This window comes from Rhea pennata, chromosome 2, assembly GCF_028389875.1.
Source record: "Rhea pennata isolate bPtePen1 chromosome 2, bPtePen1.pri, whole genome shotgun sequence".
Taxonomy (NCBI): domain Eukaryota; kingdom Metazoa; phylum Chordata; class Aves; order Rheiformes; family Rheidae; genus Rhea; species Rhea pennata.
The window spans coordinates 134212213-134227284 of record NC_084664.1 but is presented as its reverse complement, the minus strand read 5'-3'; the positions used below and the strand labels follow the sequence as shown (position 1 = coordinate 134227284).

General features: G+C 40.7%; 1 protein-coding gene across 9 annotated transcripts in view; it reads left to right on the top strand.

Annotated features, from left to right (window-relative positions):
• The first annotated feature begins 1103 nt into the window (after positions 1-1103).
• The window catches only part of SPIDR (scaffold protein involved in DNA repair), a 206925-nt gene continuing 192956 nt past the window's right edge, over positions 1104-15072 (top strand). For 6 of the 9 annotated variants that reach the window (XM_062570385.1, XM_062570383.1, XM_062570384.1 and 3 more), the window contains exons 1-4: positions 1104-1185; positions 9151-9306; positions 12273-12351; positions 13848-14033. In XM_062570385.1, the coding sequence (XP_062426369.1) occupies positions 1171-1185; positions 9151-9306; positions 12273-12351; positions 13848-14033 (436 nt within the window). In that variant the 5' untranslated portion in view covers positions 1104-1170. Of the gene's footprint in view, positions 1186-1357; positions 1517-2057; positions 2199-5546; positions 5565-9150; positions 9307-12272; positions 12352-13847; positions 14034-15072 lie in introns of those variants that run through there. The other 3 variants (XM_062570381.1, XM_062570379.1, XM_062570382.1) reach the window with 3 other exon arrangements.

The following is a 15072-nucleotide window of genomic DNA, read 5'->3' as shown; positions in this document are numbered from 1 at the left end:
CAGAGTGCTTTTAGCTCTGTTTTTACAAAACAATAACATGCAGTATGAGCTTTGGATGATGATGTTTCCGGCTCTGCTCTCATTGCAAAATCCATTTTAATTAGTGGCAGTTTTATAAAGGGAATGCAAGATGGGTATTGGCAACAGGGTGCCTTGGAAAAAATACATGTAAACTGCAGACTTAGATGTATGTAATTAGGGTTTAATAATAAAAATTGCAGCCATATAGTGCTTTCCATCAAAATGCGTACTTTAGAAACTCTAGTTAAGAGGTAAAAGATACAATTACCTCTATTTGCAAAGACTCTTTATCCTAGTGCTTCTTAAGAGCAGCACTGACAGCCTAAGTGACCTTCTCAAGAGCACACAGAAAGTTTAATAAAAAAATAAATAACCCAAATACCCCTTTCCTGCCAATGCTTCTATTTGCATCATGAAATTTTTCCCTTCAGTAAGTTGCAATTAACTGTTTTACAGAAGAAAAATTCAAGTCACAAAGCAATTCTGTGTATCTTCAGCACTGATGCGACTTTTTTCCTGTAAATCTATCTGCTTGCTTGATCTTAGTTTCAGGAGCTAAAAAATTAATGGCTTAACTGGGAACATATTTTTTCATACAGCATCTTGCTTTGCGCTTAGGTATTACTTAACTATTTAGTGAGAGTTTAGATAGCAGTTGCTTTTTATTTCCTTGCGGTGTTAAGCGCTCTACCGACCAGACGACTCGGGCCTCGCCAAGGCTGCGGTGCCTCAGCGGCGCCCAGCGCTTCCCCCACCCCCCGTCCCCGTCCCCGTCCCCGTCCCCGTCCCCGCGCGACGGCGGCGGCGGCGGCGGCGGCGGCGGCGGCGGCGCGGACTCGCCGCGCCCCAAGCCCTCACGGGCAGGCCGGGCCGCGGGGTCACCAACCCGCGCCCGCCTCCCGCCGCCCCCCAGGGCGCATGCGCGCACGCCGCGCAGCCACTTCCCCCCCCCACCCCCCAAAACGTCCGTCTTCCCTATACGTCACTCGCCCTGCACCGTGTCCGCCAATGAGACGCCGAGGCTGTCGTGGCGCCAAAGCTGGAAAGGGAGGGGGCGTGCGAGGAGCGGGCTGGGGGTTCCCCTGTGGCTCCTCCCCTCGGGGCTCCCCTGCCACGTGACGAGGGACGTGGCCACCGAGTCAGGGGGAGATGCCCAGTAGGAAGGTACCTGCGTGTGCGCGCGTGGGGAGGGGAGGGGGGAGCAGCGGGGGGGGGGGGGGGCGCGCGCGCGCGGCGGCGTAACGGCCGCCACGGCCTTCGCCGGGGCTGCGCGGCGCCCGCCTGCGCTCCCGGTCAGCCGCCGGCCCCGCGGCCGCGAGCGCGGCTAACGGTGCCTCGGGCTTGGCGCCAAGCGCGGGCGTAGGTGAGGGAGGCGCCTCCGGGCGAAGGGCAAGCGCGGCTGGCGGCTCTTCCCTCCGCCGAGCTGGGAGAGGTGGTGCGGAGAGCCCCTCATCACAGGCTGAAATAAGTGTTTCCTGGGAGAGGACGCGATAACGTAATTTAACCGTCTCTTTTGGTAATACGGCTTCTGAAAGCTAAGCAGTGTTAGAAATGCGTTCTCTAGGCTAGCTCGGATGCTGCTTTTTTTTTTTTTTTTTTTTTTTTTTTTTTTTTTACCCCCTTTGTGTTAAGGAGGATGTGACTGGGATCCTAGAGGTGTGCAAGTGATCCCTGTGAAATCATCCCCCGTATAAATGCTGATTTTTACGCGGTGTCTATAGGCCTACACGTGCGGTCTTTAAAACTACCAGAAAAGGTGTTTTAACCTTGACTTTTTCAAAAGCAAAACTAGTATGTAGGACTCATGTACAAAGTAAACAGAGCCCATCATGCTGGAAGAAAAGGCAGATAAGAAAACTTATACCAATTTCATAACAGTTTGGGTTGTATTATAATTGTGCTAAACAGATCTTCGGATCTTTTGTTTGTAGTTACACAGTGGAAGCACAACTCTAGTGAGCAGAAATTATAGTTACTTTGAGATTTTTTATTACGTGGCACTCAAATAAGTGTGTGTAAAGATAAACTGCAAGAGGAAAAGAGACTCTTCTCCAAATCGCTAGGCATAATATTTTCCTTTCTTTTGAAAGCAAAGCTTATTTTCTTTGGGTGCTGAGGGGACACAGGACTGCGAGTAGAAAGGCAGTTCATCACCTGCTTTCTATCTTCTCACTCAGGTACTTTGCTTGGTGCTTTTGATGATACTTCCAAGATAGTAAGCTGGATGCAGTTTTCTGTCTGATTAATTGTGCTTATGCTGGTATAAAGGTACTGCTGAAAGGTTTTAGACAGACTAAGAGCCTCGTTGTTTGCTATATAAGTGCAAATAGAGTTCAAATGGCAGATTTAATTAAAAGTTTTTGAATTTTAGTATATGCATCAAAGCAGTGTGAATATTCCTCCCACCATCAGTTTAAAAAATAAATACATTTTAAATATATTATTCTAAAATAAAAATGTCAAGATACTTAAAGTAACCTGTTATAATCCACCTAAGTTACATAGAAATACAAACAGTTGGCATATTTTCTTCTGACTAACTTTCACCCTGTTAGTGAAAAGCTCTGCTATGTTGGGGTTGAACCAGATCTTTTTGTATTATAACTACAGTTTTTGATGATAATAGTTTCTTCTGAAAACAAAGATAACATTTTTTCCTTACTGGATCTGCCAAAGTTATACTGATCAAGTAAGATGCAAAGCAACTGCTATCTAACCTCTCCACTCAATGACTATTCTGTTAATTCAACTATTTTAAAACATACCATAAGCTTTTGTTACGTATCCTAAATATTTTGAGTAATTTAATCCTGTAAAAGCTTTTCTAAAATACTTCTGTTTTGACTGTTTTGATGTGTAGGTTTAAAAAAAATGTAAAGGTAATATTGTAGATATCTATATATATCAGTCAATTAAAATAGTTTTTCATTGAGTGCTAAAAACAAAAAAAAACTAAAGCTGTGATTTAGTCTCATACATCAACAGTGATTAATTTTTTTTTTTCCAAAAAATTTTAAAACAGCATACTGACAGTCATTAAGAGGTAGGTCAGGTCATCGTGACTGTGGTTATACAGTTCAAATTCTTTTTTAACAATGATTACAACTTGATGATACCCCTCCTCAATTAGGATGTTAGGTGTTCACATGAATAATCTCTGGAAAATATATATGCCTGTTTTCATAGGAATAAAAAATGAGTCTTGGCTTGAGTAAATACAGACTACAGTTTTAACTCTGCAATCTTTAGTTAAATCCTTGTTTCTTTCAGATCCTTAAACATCCTTGCATTTCTGACTTAAACAAAAATTACATTCTATCCAGGCACCGAAAGCAGTGACTACGCTTTCAGGAGCTTGGTAATATGAATACTGAGTTTTGCTGAAAATGAGACACCCGTTGCAAAAAATAATGTTTTTTACTGTTTTAAAATAGATCTCTTAAAGCCTAGGATATTTATTTATTTATTGAAGTCTATGTGGACTGAGGGGAAAGATGGAAATACTGGAGTGTCTGCTTGACCTTGCCATATGTTTTTTTGCAATTGTTCCTTTCAAAAGTGTTTTGTTTTGTTTTTGTTTTTGTTTTTGTTTTAATCAACACACCTCTGGAAACCAGAGCTGGAATTTTCAGCGCTTTGCTGTTCGGTCTGCCCTGTTTTAGGAGAGAATATGACAATAGTATTTAAATGCTTTCTAGTAATACTTGAATGACATAACTACCTTCTAGATGGTTTTATGTGTCAGTAGCAGAAAGAGTTTACGCAGTGAAGCATTTTTATTATTATTTTATTCTTACACTTATGCTGCTCTGTATATGTTAAAGAAGGTAAAGTGTCTAAAAAATACTGCTTGCATCTGAAATAGAAAATATATTGATAAAATGCTCTCTTGGAGTTAATTCCGTGGTTTTTGAAACTGCCTCAAAGAAGTAAGATTGTCTGGAGTTTGTAGGGCTATGTAGTGAGCAGTCTTTGAACACACCATCCAAGGACTTTATTGAGGTTGCTTCTGGTTAATATGTTTGGCATGAGTAACAGTATGTTGGTTGAGTGGAGATGTTCTAGACAGGTCTGTGTATTTAAAAGTCAAAACCAACCCCCTGACCTCACCTTATACTTTGAGCTCAGTATATAATCGTAATGCATCTATTGAATTTTCAGCACATTTCCTTTTTCCTCATTACCCACTCCAAATGTAGGTGACTTATGCTTTATCTCACTCAAAATAACTGAAGGAATAATGGCCAAAGGATTACATTCTATATGTTCTGCATGGAGGGCTTGATCCTACTTTCACTGACACCAACAACAGGATTTTTGTTTCACTCTGTTAGAAAGAGTTGCTCCAAGACAAAATGCAATAAATAGAGGTCAGCAAAAAATTTCTGCGTAAGTTGACCGTTGTAGTCTCCTGTCTCCTTAAAAAAAAACCAAACAAACAAACAAACAAAAAAAAAAAAACGATTTCAGGTGTCACATTTGATCTTCAGGTAGTCTACCTAATCCACAATTTTTTTCCATAACTTCTGTTTTGTAATTAATATTTTTTTATGAGGAACACCAAGTCTATATGATCTAGCTCTTCTGAGCCAGATTGTGTGGTGTTTTCTTTCCTTTTTTAGATAGCTAGGCACTCCATTTATAGCATTAATAAATTACTCAAAATATTTTGATGTGTCCTATTTTTATGTCAGAGGAAAAAGACTATGATTAACCTTGTGAATCAAGATTAAGAGAACTCGCTGTTGTCACTGCATTTATTTGGGAACAGTATGTCCTTGGGATTAGCGTTGTTATAAATATTTATTATTGAGCGAAACCAGTTCTTTTAAATACTAGTTTCTTTGTTGCCTTGAAGCAGACTAGAACGGAAGTGAAGAGCCATTAAAACTTTTCATTTCTGTGAGCTAGCTGACATATTCCTGCAGCTGAGGTCCTAGGAAACTAAATCTTTGTGCTAGAGTGTGAGGGAGCAGCAGGGCTGGCTGCCCTGCAGGCGAAGGGGAGTTGAGGGGCCGGCAGAGCAGTGCCCTCACGGACAAGGGCACAGTTCTCCCATGCCCAAAGGAGAACAGCCAGACAGGTCCAGTGACACTAACCAGCCCAGTGGCTGGCAGACAAGCCTGTCACGATAGAGCGGGTCTGTAGTGAAGCTGGAAAGCCCAGGCTGCGTGGGGTCAGCGGCCCGACTGGTGCTCAGCTCAGGCAGGGACCCATGGCCAGGGCCCGGCGGCGGTGAGGCCCCTGCAGCGCTTCTTCCCACTTGCGCTCACGCAGCTCTGTCTTGTTTCTGGGTCCCATGGCCACACTGTGTCAGAGGCAGCCTCCCTTCAAAATATCATGTGTTTGTAATTTGAAGTGCGGCGATACTAGTTCTGTGTAGAGAGCGTCGTCACTGTGTCTGCCTCCTACTCTTCTGGTTGTTGTCTTAATCCTGAGTAACCCAAGGTTACCCTCAGGTGTCATTGTATTCTGGAGGTCTTTTCTAATGAGGAATTGCATGTCTTCTGTCTTTGTATATCTGTAACTCTTCTCCACTGCAGGTAATGTTTGAATTACAGCTTTTTAATTAGAATACATTTATATGCTTCAGGTGTGCATGTACGCATAAATATGGCTTTATCCATGTTAAAATGATATACTTTTTATACAACATGTTTTTCTTTTTAAAAAAAATATTCAGTGTGTGTGTTTGTATGTGTGTACATGCATGTGGTACTACTACCACCACAGACTCCTGCCTCAGTAACTATGAGGTGAGGCTGTAGGTCCAATTTCCAGAATTCACATCAGGTATTTCTTTAGAGAGATTTATGTTGTCAGGAAATTGGGGAGTGGAGTTGTCTTCAGGAGTGGGATAAGGAAAATGATGCAAAGATACCTGCATTAAAGGCACAGATCTGTAAGTTACTACTGTTAGCTCAGGATTTCTGATGTTAACTCCTTCTCTGGCCTCCCTCAATTGTATTTGTCTGGAATTTGTGAGAGTTGAAGAACTTACATAGAGACCGTATTTCTCTGCTTTCTGGTACTGGGGCTTTAGGAATTGTTTTCAGTGTTTCTCAGTGACTATGATGGCTATAAATTGCTTCTTGCTAGTAATAGAAACTCTAAGATTTTCCTGTATCTGTATACCATGACATGTGGCAATGTAATTACTAAGAGCTAGCAGTACTGACAGTTTTTCAGCTTGTAATTGAACTGACACCATGTCACACAGCTGTTAGACTGGTCCAACCGATCCCTGTATTCTTTTTGCTGCCTCTGTGCCAGCTGTAGGTAACTAATGCTTCTTCTCACACAAGATAAGTTTTCCACCAGCTTAATTCCCTGTCACCAGGTCTGCACTGGGTCCCGTGAGTACCAAGTGCAAGTGAAATAGTAAGGGAGAGGGGGAGCAATGCAGAGTGGAGTGGGACTCTGGTCTGTGGTTGTCATTAGGCCACCTCATCTGTAATGTAAAAACACATTGAGATGCATCCCTGTAGTACTGCTCTGAAATCTGTTCAGCTCTCGCTTTTACTCAGGCTAAGAAAGTAGAGGATTAAATAACACTTTTCATAGTCATTAACTGTTAAAACCGTTTTTGCCTATTGAGTCATGACTGTTTGGCCACTGAAGGGAATATTCCCAGCTGTTTAAAAGTAACTTCCAGTGCCACTTCATGTTGCGCTAATGAGCAGCAAGATTCTATGCTGGGTAGGGTAATTTATATCTTAGTCTCTGTTAATTGGGTTTGAAGCTTCAAAATGAGTTTGGGTTTACTATAACCATCTAAAGATAAGCATGATGAGCTAAACCATCTAAGCATAGAAAAAACTACTTACTCTATTCATATTAGCTTTTTTCAGTTGTGTCTGTTTGAAGACTTACCCTTTCTGTGTGCACCTGGACTTTCCTTAGCTAGGAAGAGAGGTTGATGCATTAGCTTTTCTCCTGCCCATTTTTATACAGCAGTTCCTTCCCAGGTCTTGTCAGTTGTGAAACACTGGCCAAGCTATAGCTGCCATGTTCTGCTATTCTTTATCTTCCTCCTATGCTGTGCTTGTGTTTTTTTGTTTTTTCTTTTCTTTCCTTTTTTTTTTTTTTTTTTAACTTCATTTGGTACTGCTCAGTATAGAGAAACAGGATTCTGTGTCAGAGGGATTTTCTGAATTTAAGGATAACGTGGATGAAAAGCTGATCAAAACACAGAATAACTCTATAGTTCTATGTTTATTAGGCCTCTTAACAATAGAAATATATTATGAAGCTTGCTTTATGTAACTTCATGAATGTGTTTGTGTGGATTTTTTTATTTGTTTATGACTGTTTCTGCTTTTAATTGGCCATAGAAAGAAGTTTACAGTAAACTTCCTCGCAAGTCATAGTGCTCTTATTGGCATGGATATATGTTCTTCAAAACTGGAAAGTGCCATTTAACAAGTAAAGCTAAAGTGATCTGCATTTTATTTTCTCATATACTGTAAACTTTTATCTGTAAATTGTGACTTCTAAAAAGTTTTTGTAAGATGCAAGAATGTAAATGTAAGCAAGGCTTCCAGCCAAATGGACAAGTAACTTTCTTTTTTTTTTTTTTTCCTTTTTTTTGCAAAGAGTAAAATCACGTGAGTCTAATTATAAAACTCCATGCATTTTTTATCCTTCTGCTTTCTACAAAGTGATAAAGGGTTTTACTCTTCACTCAAATTAATAGCTAGATATTCCTATATAATTTCTTATGAGATCACAAATAGCACAGCATTATATACGTGTCTAATGTTGTTATCTGGATTTTTGTGAATAATCTCAAATGAAGCTTGAACAATCAGGCCCTTTTGCTATGTCTCTTACTAATAAACCACTAGAACTAGGGCATGGGCTTGAGCAAAGGTACACACAGGCTACACTGTTAATTCTTACCTTACACCCTGGCACATTTCTATCCCCTGCTAGCTATCACATGTCACATTCTTTTAGGGGATAGCACAGGCCTGTTTATAATTGGCAGTTATGGAAAATGTCACCCACTGTGGGAGAGAGGGAGATGAAGAGAATGTAGATGAATGGACTAAGGCATTACAGTGACATTTTTGCCACAGAACCTGAACATTGGCCTTAGCTTTTTTTGGTTATTAATGTTTCCATAGCCCATGCAGAACCAGAAGTACTTGCCAAGAAGATAGCACAGTGTAGAAGTTCCCACATAAACATTCTGAAAATGGAGGATTGAGACAGTGTCATTACTTGGAGGGAAGGGTTTCAAATCTGTTTGTGTAATAATTGTAAACTTTCTTGTTTAAACTGCCATAGCCTCTTTATTTGTTTCCATGTCCTTAAAATTATGCTTTGACTCTTAATTTAATACCACAGCACATTCAAAGCTGTACTTGTCATTCAACAACAACAACAAAAAATCAGTGGGAGCAAATATGAGGACAGTTTGGCTTTGGTAATAATGATTTCTCATAGTAGCCACTTTGCAATCTAAATACCCTCAGCAGATTTCAAATAGGTTCTTAGTAAGGTCAGTTGCCATCAAAGGAAATTGTAGTTTATTTTATTTAGTTGTCTCACCATGCAGTAAAGCTCACTGACTGTAGGGACAAAGCTATTTTTCCTTCCTATAAGCATTCAAAGATCTAGAGAAAACATACAAATTATAAGCTGCAAAAAAGAAAAAAGCTGCCAGACACTTTGCCTCTGCATTTATTTTTTTAGTTCTGAGTGTATGTTACAGTCTTGATTGACCAGCCTGGCTGAGAGTGTATCACAAAATCACAATCAACATTGTAATTTTGAAGCACTTCTTTACTTAAAGTGTATTTTACTGAGCTATTCCTGTTTAGCATAATATTTTCAGCCTCACTGGACAGCTAACAGATAACTACAAATGCAGCTTCGATCAACAGAAAGTAATGCAGTTATCAAAGATTAAATTTGCCTGTGTCATTGGGAGTATTATTATATGATGTTGCATATGAAATGGTTGCAAGTGTTCAAGATTTTTTTTTCCATCTCATTAAAAATTGGATTTTATGTTTGTAAGTATTTGGGATAAAGGGGCTGACCAGATTAAGTAAGCTTCACCTGGAAAGAATTGTGTAATTAATACTTAATATTTTTAATGGATTTGTTTTTTCCTCCCAGCGGAAGCGATTTTGGAACGCAGAATGCATGTCCTTCCCAGATGAGGCACCTCTGCAACTGAAAAAATCAAATGTCAGGACATCAGTAGCTACTACTTCAATTTCCAGTGCATGGCTTAGGTGTGGGGATGGATTTCAGAGCACTTCTGTACTTGAGGTAAGAGGATGGCTTACTTGAAGCATCAGGAAGAGATTTAAACTGACAACTGAAGAAGTTTCCATGCTTGACTGAATTACAAGATGTGACCCTTCTTTTAGTGTTGTTTTCAAATTAAGAGCATATTAACTGCTGAGGTAGACAGAAGTGGAAAGCAAGGTTATTTAAGGGCACTGTCTTAACAGCATAATTTTCTGCACCTATGTTAATGTCTTATGTTTTGGATAGCATTTATGACTTCAAAAATTGCCAAAGTGCACTTAGATGTGCACGAATAATTTGCCATTTGGAGTGGAGTACTGCCTTTCCCTAAAAACTAGGAAACAAAAATACTCAAGTCTGCATCTGAAGAATTTATTTTAGATACAAAGAGTATATTTGCAATCATGATTTTACTGTAGACAGTTCTGCTTTTTGATGACCCTGATGTGGATCATGGTGCATATGCTGTTTTGGATGATAAATTAAACTATGCTTAATTTTCTTCAATGTTGGTCATATGTTCACCCAGCTCTGAGTGAGAAGTGCTATGTGCTGAAAATGCTCTTCTCCAACTGAAATGTTCTGTTTCCTCTTCTGCTACTGAGCAGTCATGTGTTTTGTAGATTGTGGGATTTGATAAAAACAGAGATGAGACCATTGAATGCTTCTTTCCCTAACCTTTGATTAGGACATATGCTTTATTGAGCTTTTAATGCCACCTTTGATGCTTTAATGCTAAAGATACTAGCTCTTAGAATTGTAGAATCAGAAAGGTTGGAAGGGACCTCTGGAGATCTAGTCCAACCTCCCTGCTCAAGAAGGGTCTCCTAGAGCACATTGCGCAGGATCACATCCAGGCGGCCTTGAATATCTCCAGAGAAAGAGACTCCACAACCTCTCAGGGCAACCTGGTCCACTGCTCTGTCACTCTCACAGGGAAGAAATTCCCCCTCACATTCAGGTGGAACTTCCTGCGGTTCAATTTCTGCCCATTGTCTCTTGTCCTGTCACATGGGACAACTGAAAAGAGTCTGGCCCTGTCCCCTTGACACCCTCCCTCTAGGTACTTATACACATTGATAAGATCTCCCCCATCAGTCTTCTCTTCCCCAGGCTGAAGAGGCCCAGCTCTCACAGCCATTCCTCATAGGGCAGATGCTCCAGCCCTCTGATCATCCTTGTAGCCCTATGCTGGACTCTCTCCAGTAGCTCCATGTCTCTCTTGTCCTGGGGAGCCCAGAATTGGACACAGTACCTGAGATGAGGCCTCCCCAGGGCTGAGTAGAGGGGCAGGATCACCTCCCTCGACCTGCTAGCAACAGTCTTCCCAATGCAGCCCAGGAGACCATTGGCCTTCTTGGCCACAAGGGCACATTGCTGGCTCATGGTTGACTTGTCATCCACCAGCACTCCCAGGTCCTTCTCTGCAGAGCTGCCCTATGGTGTATCAGCCACTCCTTCCAGCTTGGTATCATTGGCAAACTTGCTGAGGAGGCACTCCATCCCCTCATCCTGGTCATTGATGAAGAAGTTGAACAGAATGGGACTCAGTTGTGAGCTGTGGGAGACACCACTAGCTACAGGCCCCCAGCTAAACTCTGCACCACTGATGATAACCCTCTGAGCTCTGCCTTTCAGCCAGTTCTCAATCCACCTCACTGTCCACTCATCTAACCCACACTTCCTGAGCTTATCTGGGAGGATGTTATGGGAGACAGTGTCAAAGGCCTTGCTGAAGTCAACATACACAACATCCACTGCTCTCCCCTCATCTACCCAGCCAGTCATCCCAACGTAGAAGGTTATCAGGTTGGTTAAGCAGGATTTGCCCATGGTGAATCCATGCTGACTACTCCTGACCACCTTCTTTTCCTCCATATGCTTGGAGATGACATCCAGAATGAGCTGTTCCATCACCTTTCCAGGGATGGAGGTGAGGCTGACCGGCCTGTAGTTTCCTGGGTCCTCCTTCTTGCCCTTTTTGAAGACTGGAGTGACATTGGCTTTCTTCAGGCACTCCAGAGAACACATCCATTCCAAGGCTACCCCTTGCTCTGCCTGCTAATCCTCAGCCTGACACTCTCCGTTGGCTCCTTGTGTGGGCCACGACACAGCTCCCTGCATTTCTGCTGCTCTTGAGTGGCTTGCCTTTTCCCAAATCACCTGGCACCTTTCCTTGCCATCCCAGGCCATTACTTCCTCACTTTCTTGCAGTCACCCTCTGCTCCAATCTGTTCCTGCTAGAAGGCTCTCCTCACCAGCTTGCCCAGCTGATTGACCGTCAGCTTAACACTTGGCAACAGTCTCCTGCCAAAGAAAGCCTGACACCCTTGCAGCGGGCTTGCTTTCAACACCTCTTCCAGGTGCTGGAAGCCCAGGCCTACCATGCAAGCAGCTGCTCCCCTCTCCCCTAAGCCTCTTCCTACTCATGGGGCTCTTTTCCCAACAGAAATCCCTCCTCCTCACCACAAAACTCCAGGGACTCTCAGGGGCTAAGAGTATCACTGGATGCCATGCACCAGGCACTGCTGCAGCAGCCTTTGACACTCCCCCCTCAGCTCCATGTGTCAACAGCCCCCAACCTGTGACCATGACAAGAGGAAAGAAAGCTGAACTCCAGTGCTGAGCTTTAGGAGCTGGGCTAGCTTTCCCCCATGCTCATTGCCGCTCCCTGAGCCCCTCTTGTTCTTTGCAAGGTCAGATCTAATTTCTGTCATATTTCACATAAGGTTATATGTTCAAAAACAATGAAAATTCATCTTTTCTGTTATTGTACTTTCATGATTTGTTATCTTAATCGTTGTATTGAGTCTGGTATAAGATTAAAAAAAATATTTAAAATCCTCCTATCAAGTTGAGGTGCGTGAATAATAACAGTTCTAATGAGTATATTGGCCTTACAAGTAAACTGTTGTTAACATCCATCTTGGTGATTAAATCTCCCTTTTTTTTTTTTTTTTTTTTTTTTTTTTTTTTTAATATAGTCTCTGAAACCTACCAATAAGCAATCCAGGATTAAGAAGCATCTTGGACCACTGCTAACATCTGCTGAAAGCACAGTAGGTATGTTACGGCTATTTCATGTTTGCTTTATTAAAAGACTGTCATTTTGCTTTTTCTCTTTTCAAGGTAGAATGGCTCAAAATACTGGTTCTTTTCTTCTTTTGTTATTATAATCTGTGCATACAGAGGCTAACTTTGTTAAGAGACAGAATTTGATACTAAGTGCATTTGGGCTCCTCTCTTCATTTAGAGCACCAGAAATATTTTCTGCAGAACTGAGGGAACTTCAGCTGTTGGTCTTGAACAGATAGAAGAAGCATCGCTAATACTGTATATAGTGGGTGTTCTAGCAGGGGCAGGATATTTTAATTCATGTTTAAAGAGGAGAGAATGAGAAAGAACCCTTAGCTGTCTAGATAGAGGGTGAAACAATTCTGTTCCTCCCGGAGACAGACAAGGAGATGTAGATGAGGGAAAATCTATTTTTAAAGTATAAAAAATGGACAGTAAAACAGGATTTTGTCAACTGCCTGCTTTCAGAGTCTTACCTTAGTCCACTTGATACCATGGTAAAAAATAACTCTGGGCATAATTAAGAGGAGGAGCATTTATAGACTATGCTTGGTTCTTTTACTTTTTGACTCCAGAGGAAAGGAAAGAAAGAGAAAGTGGCTTCTTCTTTCTTGTATTTCTGCTTGCTCTAGCTGCAAGGCTGCCCCTGGTGTTAAAAGTAAATGACATGTTAGGGAGCTCTTCTCTACCTTCCTTTGGGGTTCAAAATCATGCCTTTCCAGGTTTCTGAAAAGAATCTCTGTGTGTTGTAGGAAGAGACAGTCATCTGTCTGTCTCTCCTTGGCCCTCCTGCCTAATCCCAAATAATTGTTGAACTTCCCATTTACTTAAAAAGCTTTGGTAGTGGTTGTAGGTGGAAAATCATGCTTTTTGTGGTTGCTAATAGTGAATGCTCTACTATTAAGCATTAATCCTTCATTTTCTTTGCTTTTATTATTAAAAATAACAAAGATGTTTTGAATTAAGTATGTCTCACTCAACTTCAAAAACACAACAGATACTCTTTGTTAGCCCTGAAAATTTTGTTGATTTTTCTCTCAGAACAAAACTGGAAAGCTATCTCTAATGGTGGTATACTTATATTTATTTGTCATATAAAGTAAGAGAAGTCCTAAATCCAGAACTGTACAGATAGTCTTCATTTAAATCATTTAGCATTTTAAAAGGGCATATGTGAGAGCATTAGGACTGTGAGTAGAGGACTGTATGTCAGACAGTCATTTTTACTCCTTGCTCTGCTGAACAACTGCTTCCTCATGTAAAAGGAAATGCTAGCATTTATCTTGCAGAACTGAAATGAAAACAATGCTGATATGTATAAGAAATGCCTGTGAGTTAATGCTCCTGCATTTGTCTCTGATGCTTGGGGCAGAACTGATAATATTTTTCTAGTTCAAAGAGCATATAGCTTTTTTTTAAAAAAATTACCTGTGACTGTATTACTCTTCCATAATATTCTAATGCTTTACAATTCTTTTTAATAGGATCTTCTGCTGCTGAAAGCTCCAAGGATTCTGAGAGCATAGTATGGAGCTCTAGTGGCAGTGATTTTTCAGATGATGAAAATAAAACATTGATTTCAAGGTTATGTAATGAAAAAAGTCATGCTTCCAAAACAGAGGAATCATATAGCAGACATGATTTATTGTCAGAGGACAGAAGTGGTGAAGGTAAGGTCAAATGCAAGCAGATTTGTCAAGAAACCTGTCATCTTCAGATATCATAATGAAAATACTTTGGGGCCATTCTAACAGAAGAGCAAGATCTGATCCTATTTCAGTTAAATCAATTGGATTTTTTTTCCATCCATTTCACTAATTGTAGAATAAGCTCTTACTATAAATTATGTATAAAATATTTAAACTTTGGGGTAAAGGAGTAGAGTTGGGAGGTTATACAATACCAAATGAAGCCTATCAGCTCATTTCAATATATTATAGTTTGTTTGTCCCTCTTCTTTGTCTTTGCTGTGGTATAGATAATGGGCTTGTGGACACCTTCACCTGCCCACTCTGTTTTACTAGTGATATTGCTGTCTGCATCCACTGCCTAGATGTAGCAGACTTTGCAGCTGCAGTTATCATCATCTTCTGTCGCACAAGTTTTCATTTCAGTACACAGTACTCCTTGTTTCCCGTTAGCTGTGTTGTGTGAGCAACAGTGAGTGGCATTCTTACGATTCACTTTCTGATTGATGGAGCAGGGGACAACAGAAGGGAGGGAAATGGTCATTTGGTGTAATTCGTAGTAACTCTCTTTCTTGTTGAAATGGAAAGACTGTCCGTTTGTTCGACAGGGATCTTTTTAACCTGTCTTTAGTATTATCATACTGCAATTGTCCCTTATATATCCCTTATAATGAACAGTTCAGTATCAATGAATATATCCTGCAGATTTTTAGCCTTTAATTTTTTTAAAGAGAATATGCAGGCTATTACTCAAGAAACTATACTCATGAGACAGCAAAATTTGGTTTCTCCATATAAATGAAGGAACCTTGATTTTTGTGAAAAGTACATGCTTGTACTGAGGAAATCCAGTCTTTTCCTATTCTTCTAAACCTCCAAATGTATCGAGTTACTGAAAGAAGTGAGGAGAAAGAGCATTGGGTTTTCTCTTTTTTCAGGTAGACATCAGACAGGCATACACAATTCTGTAATTACTGTATCTGTGTATATGAATATTATATATGTATAACCATATGTGTGA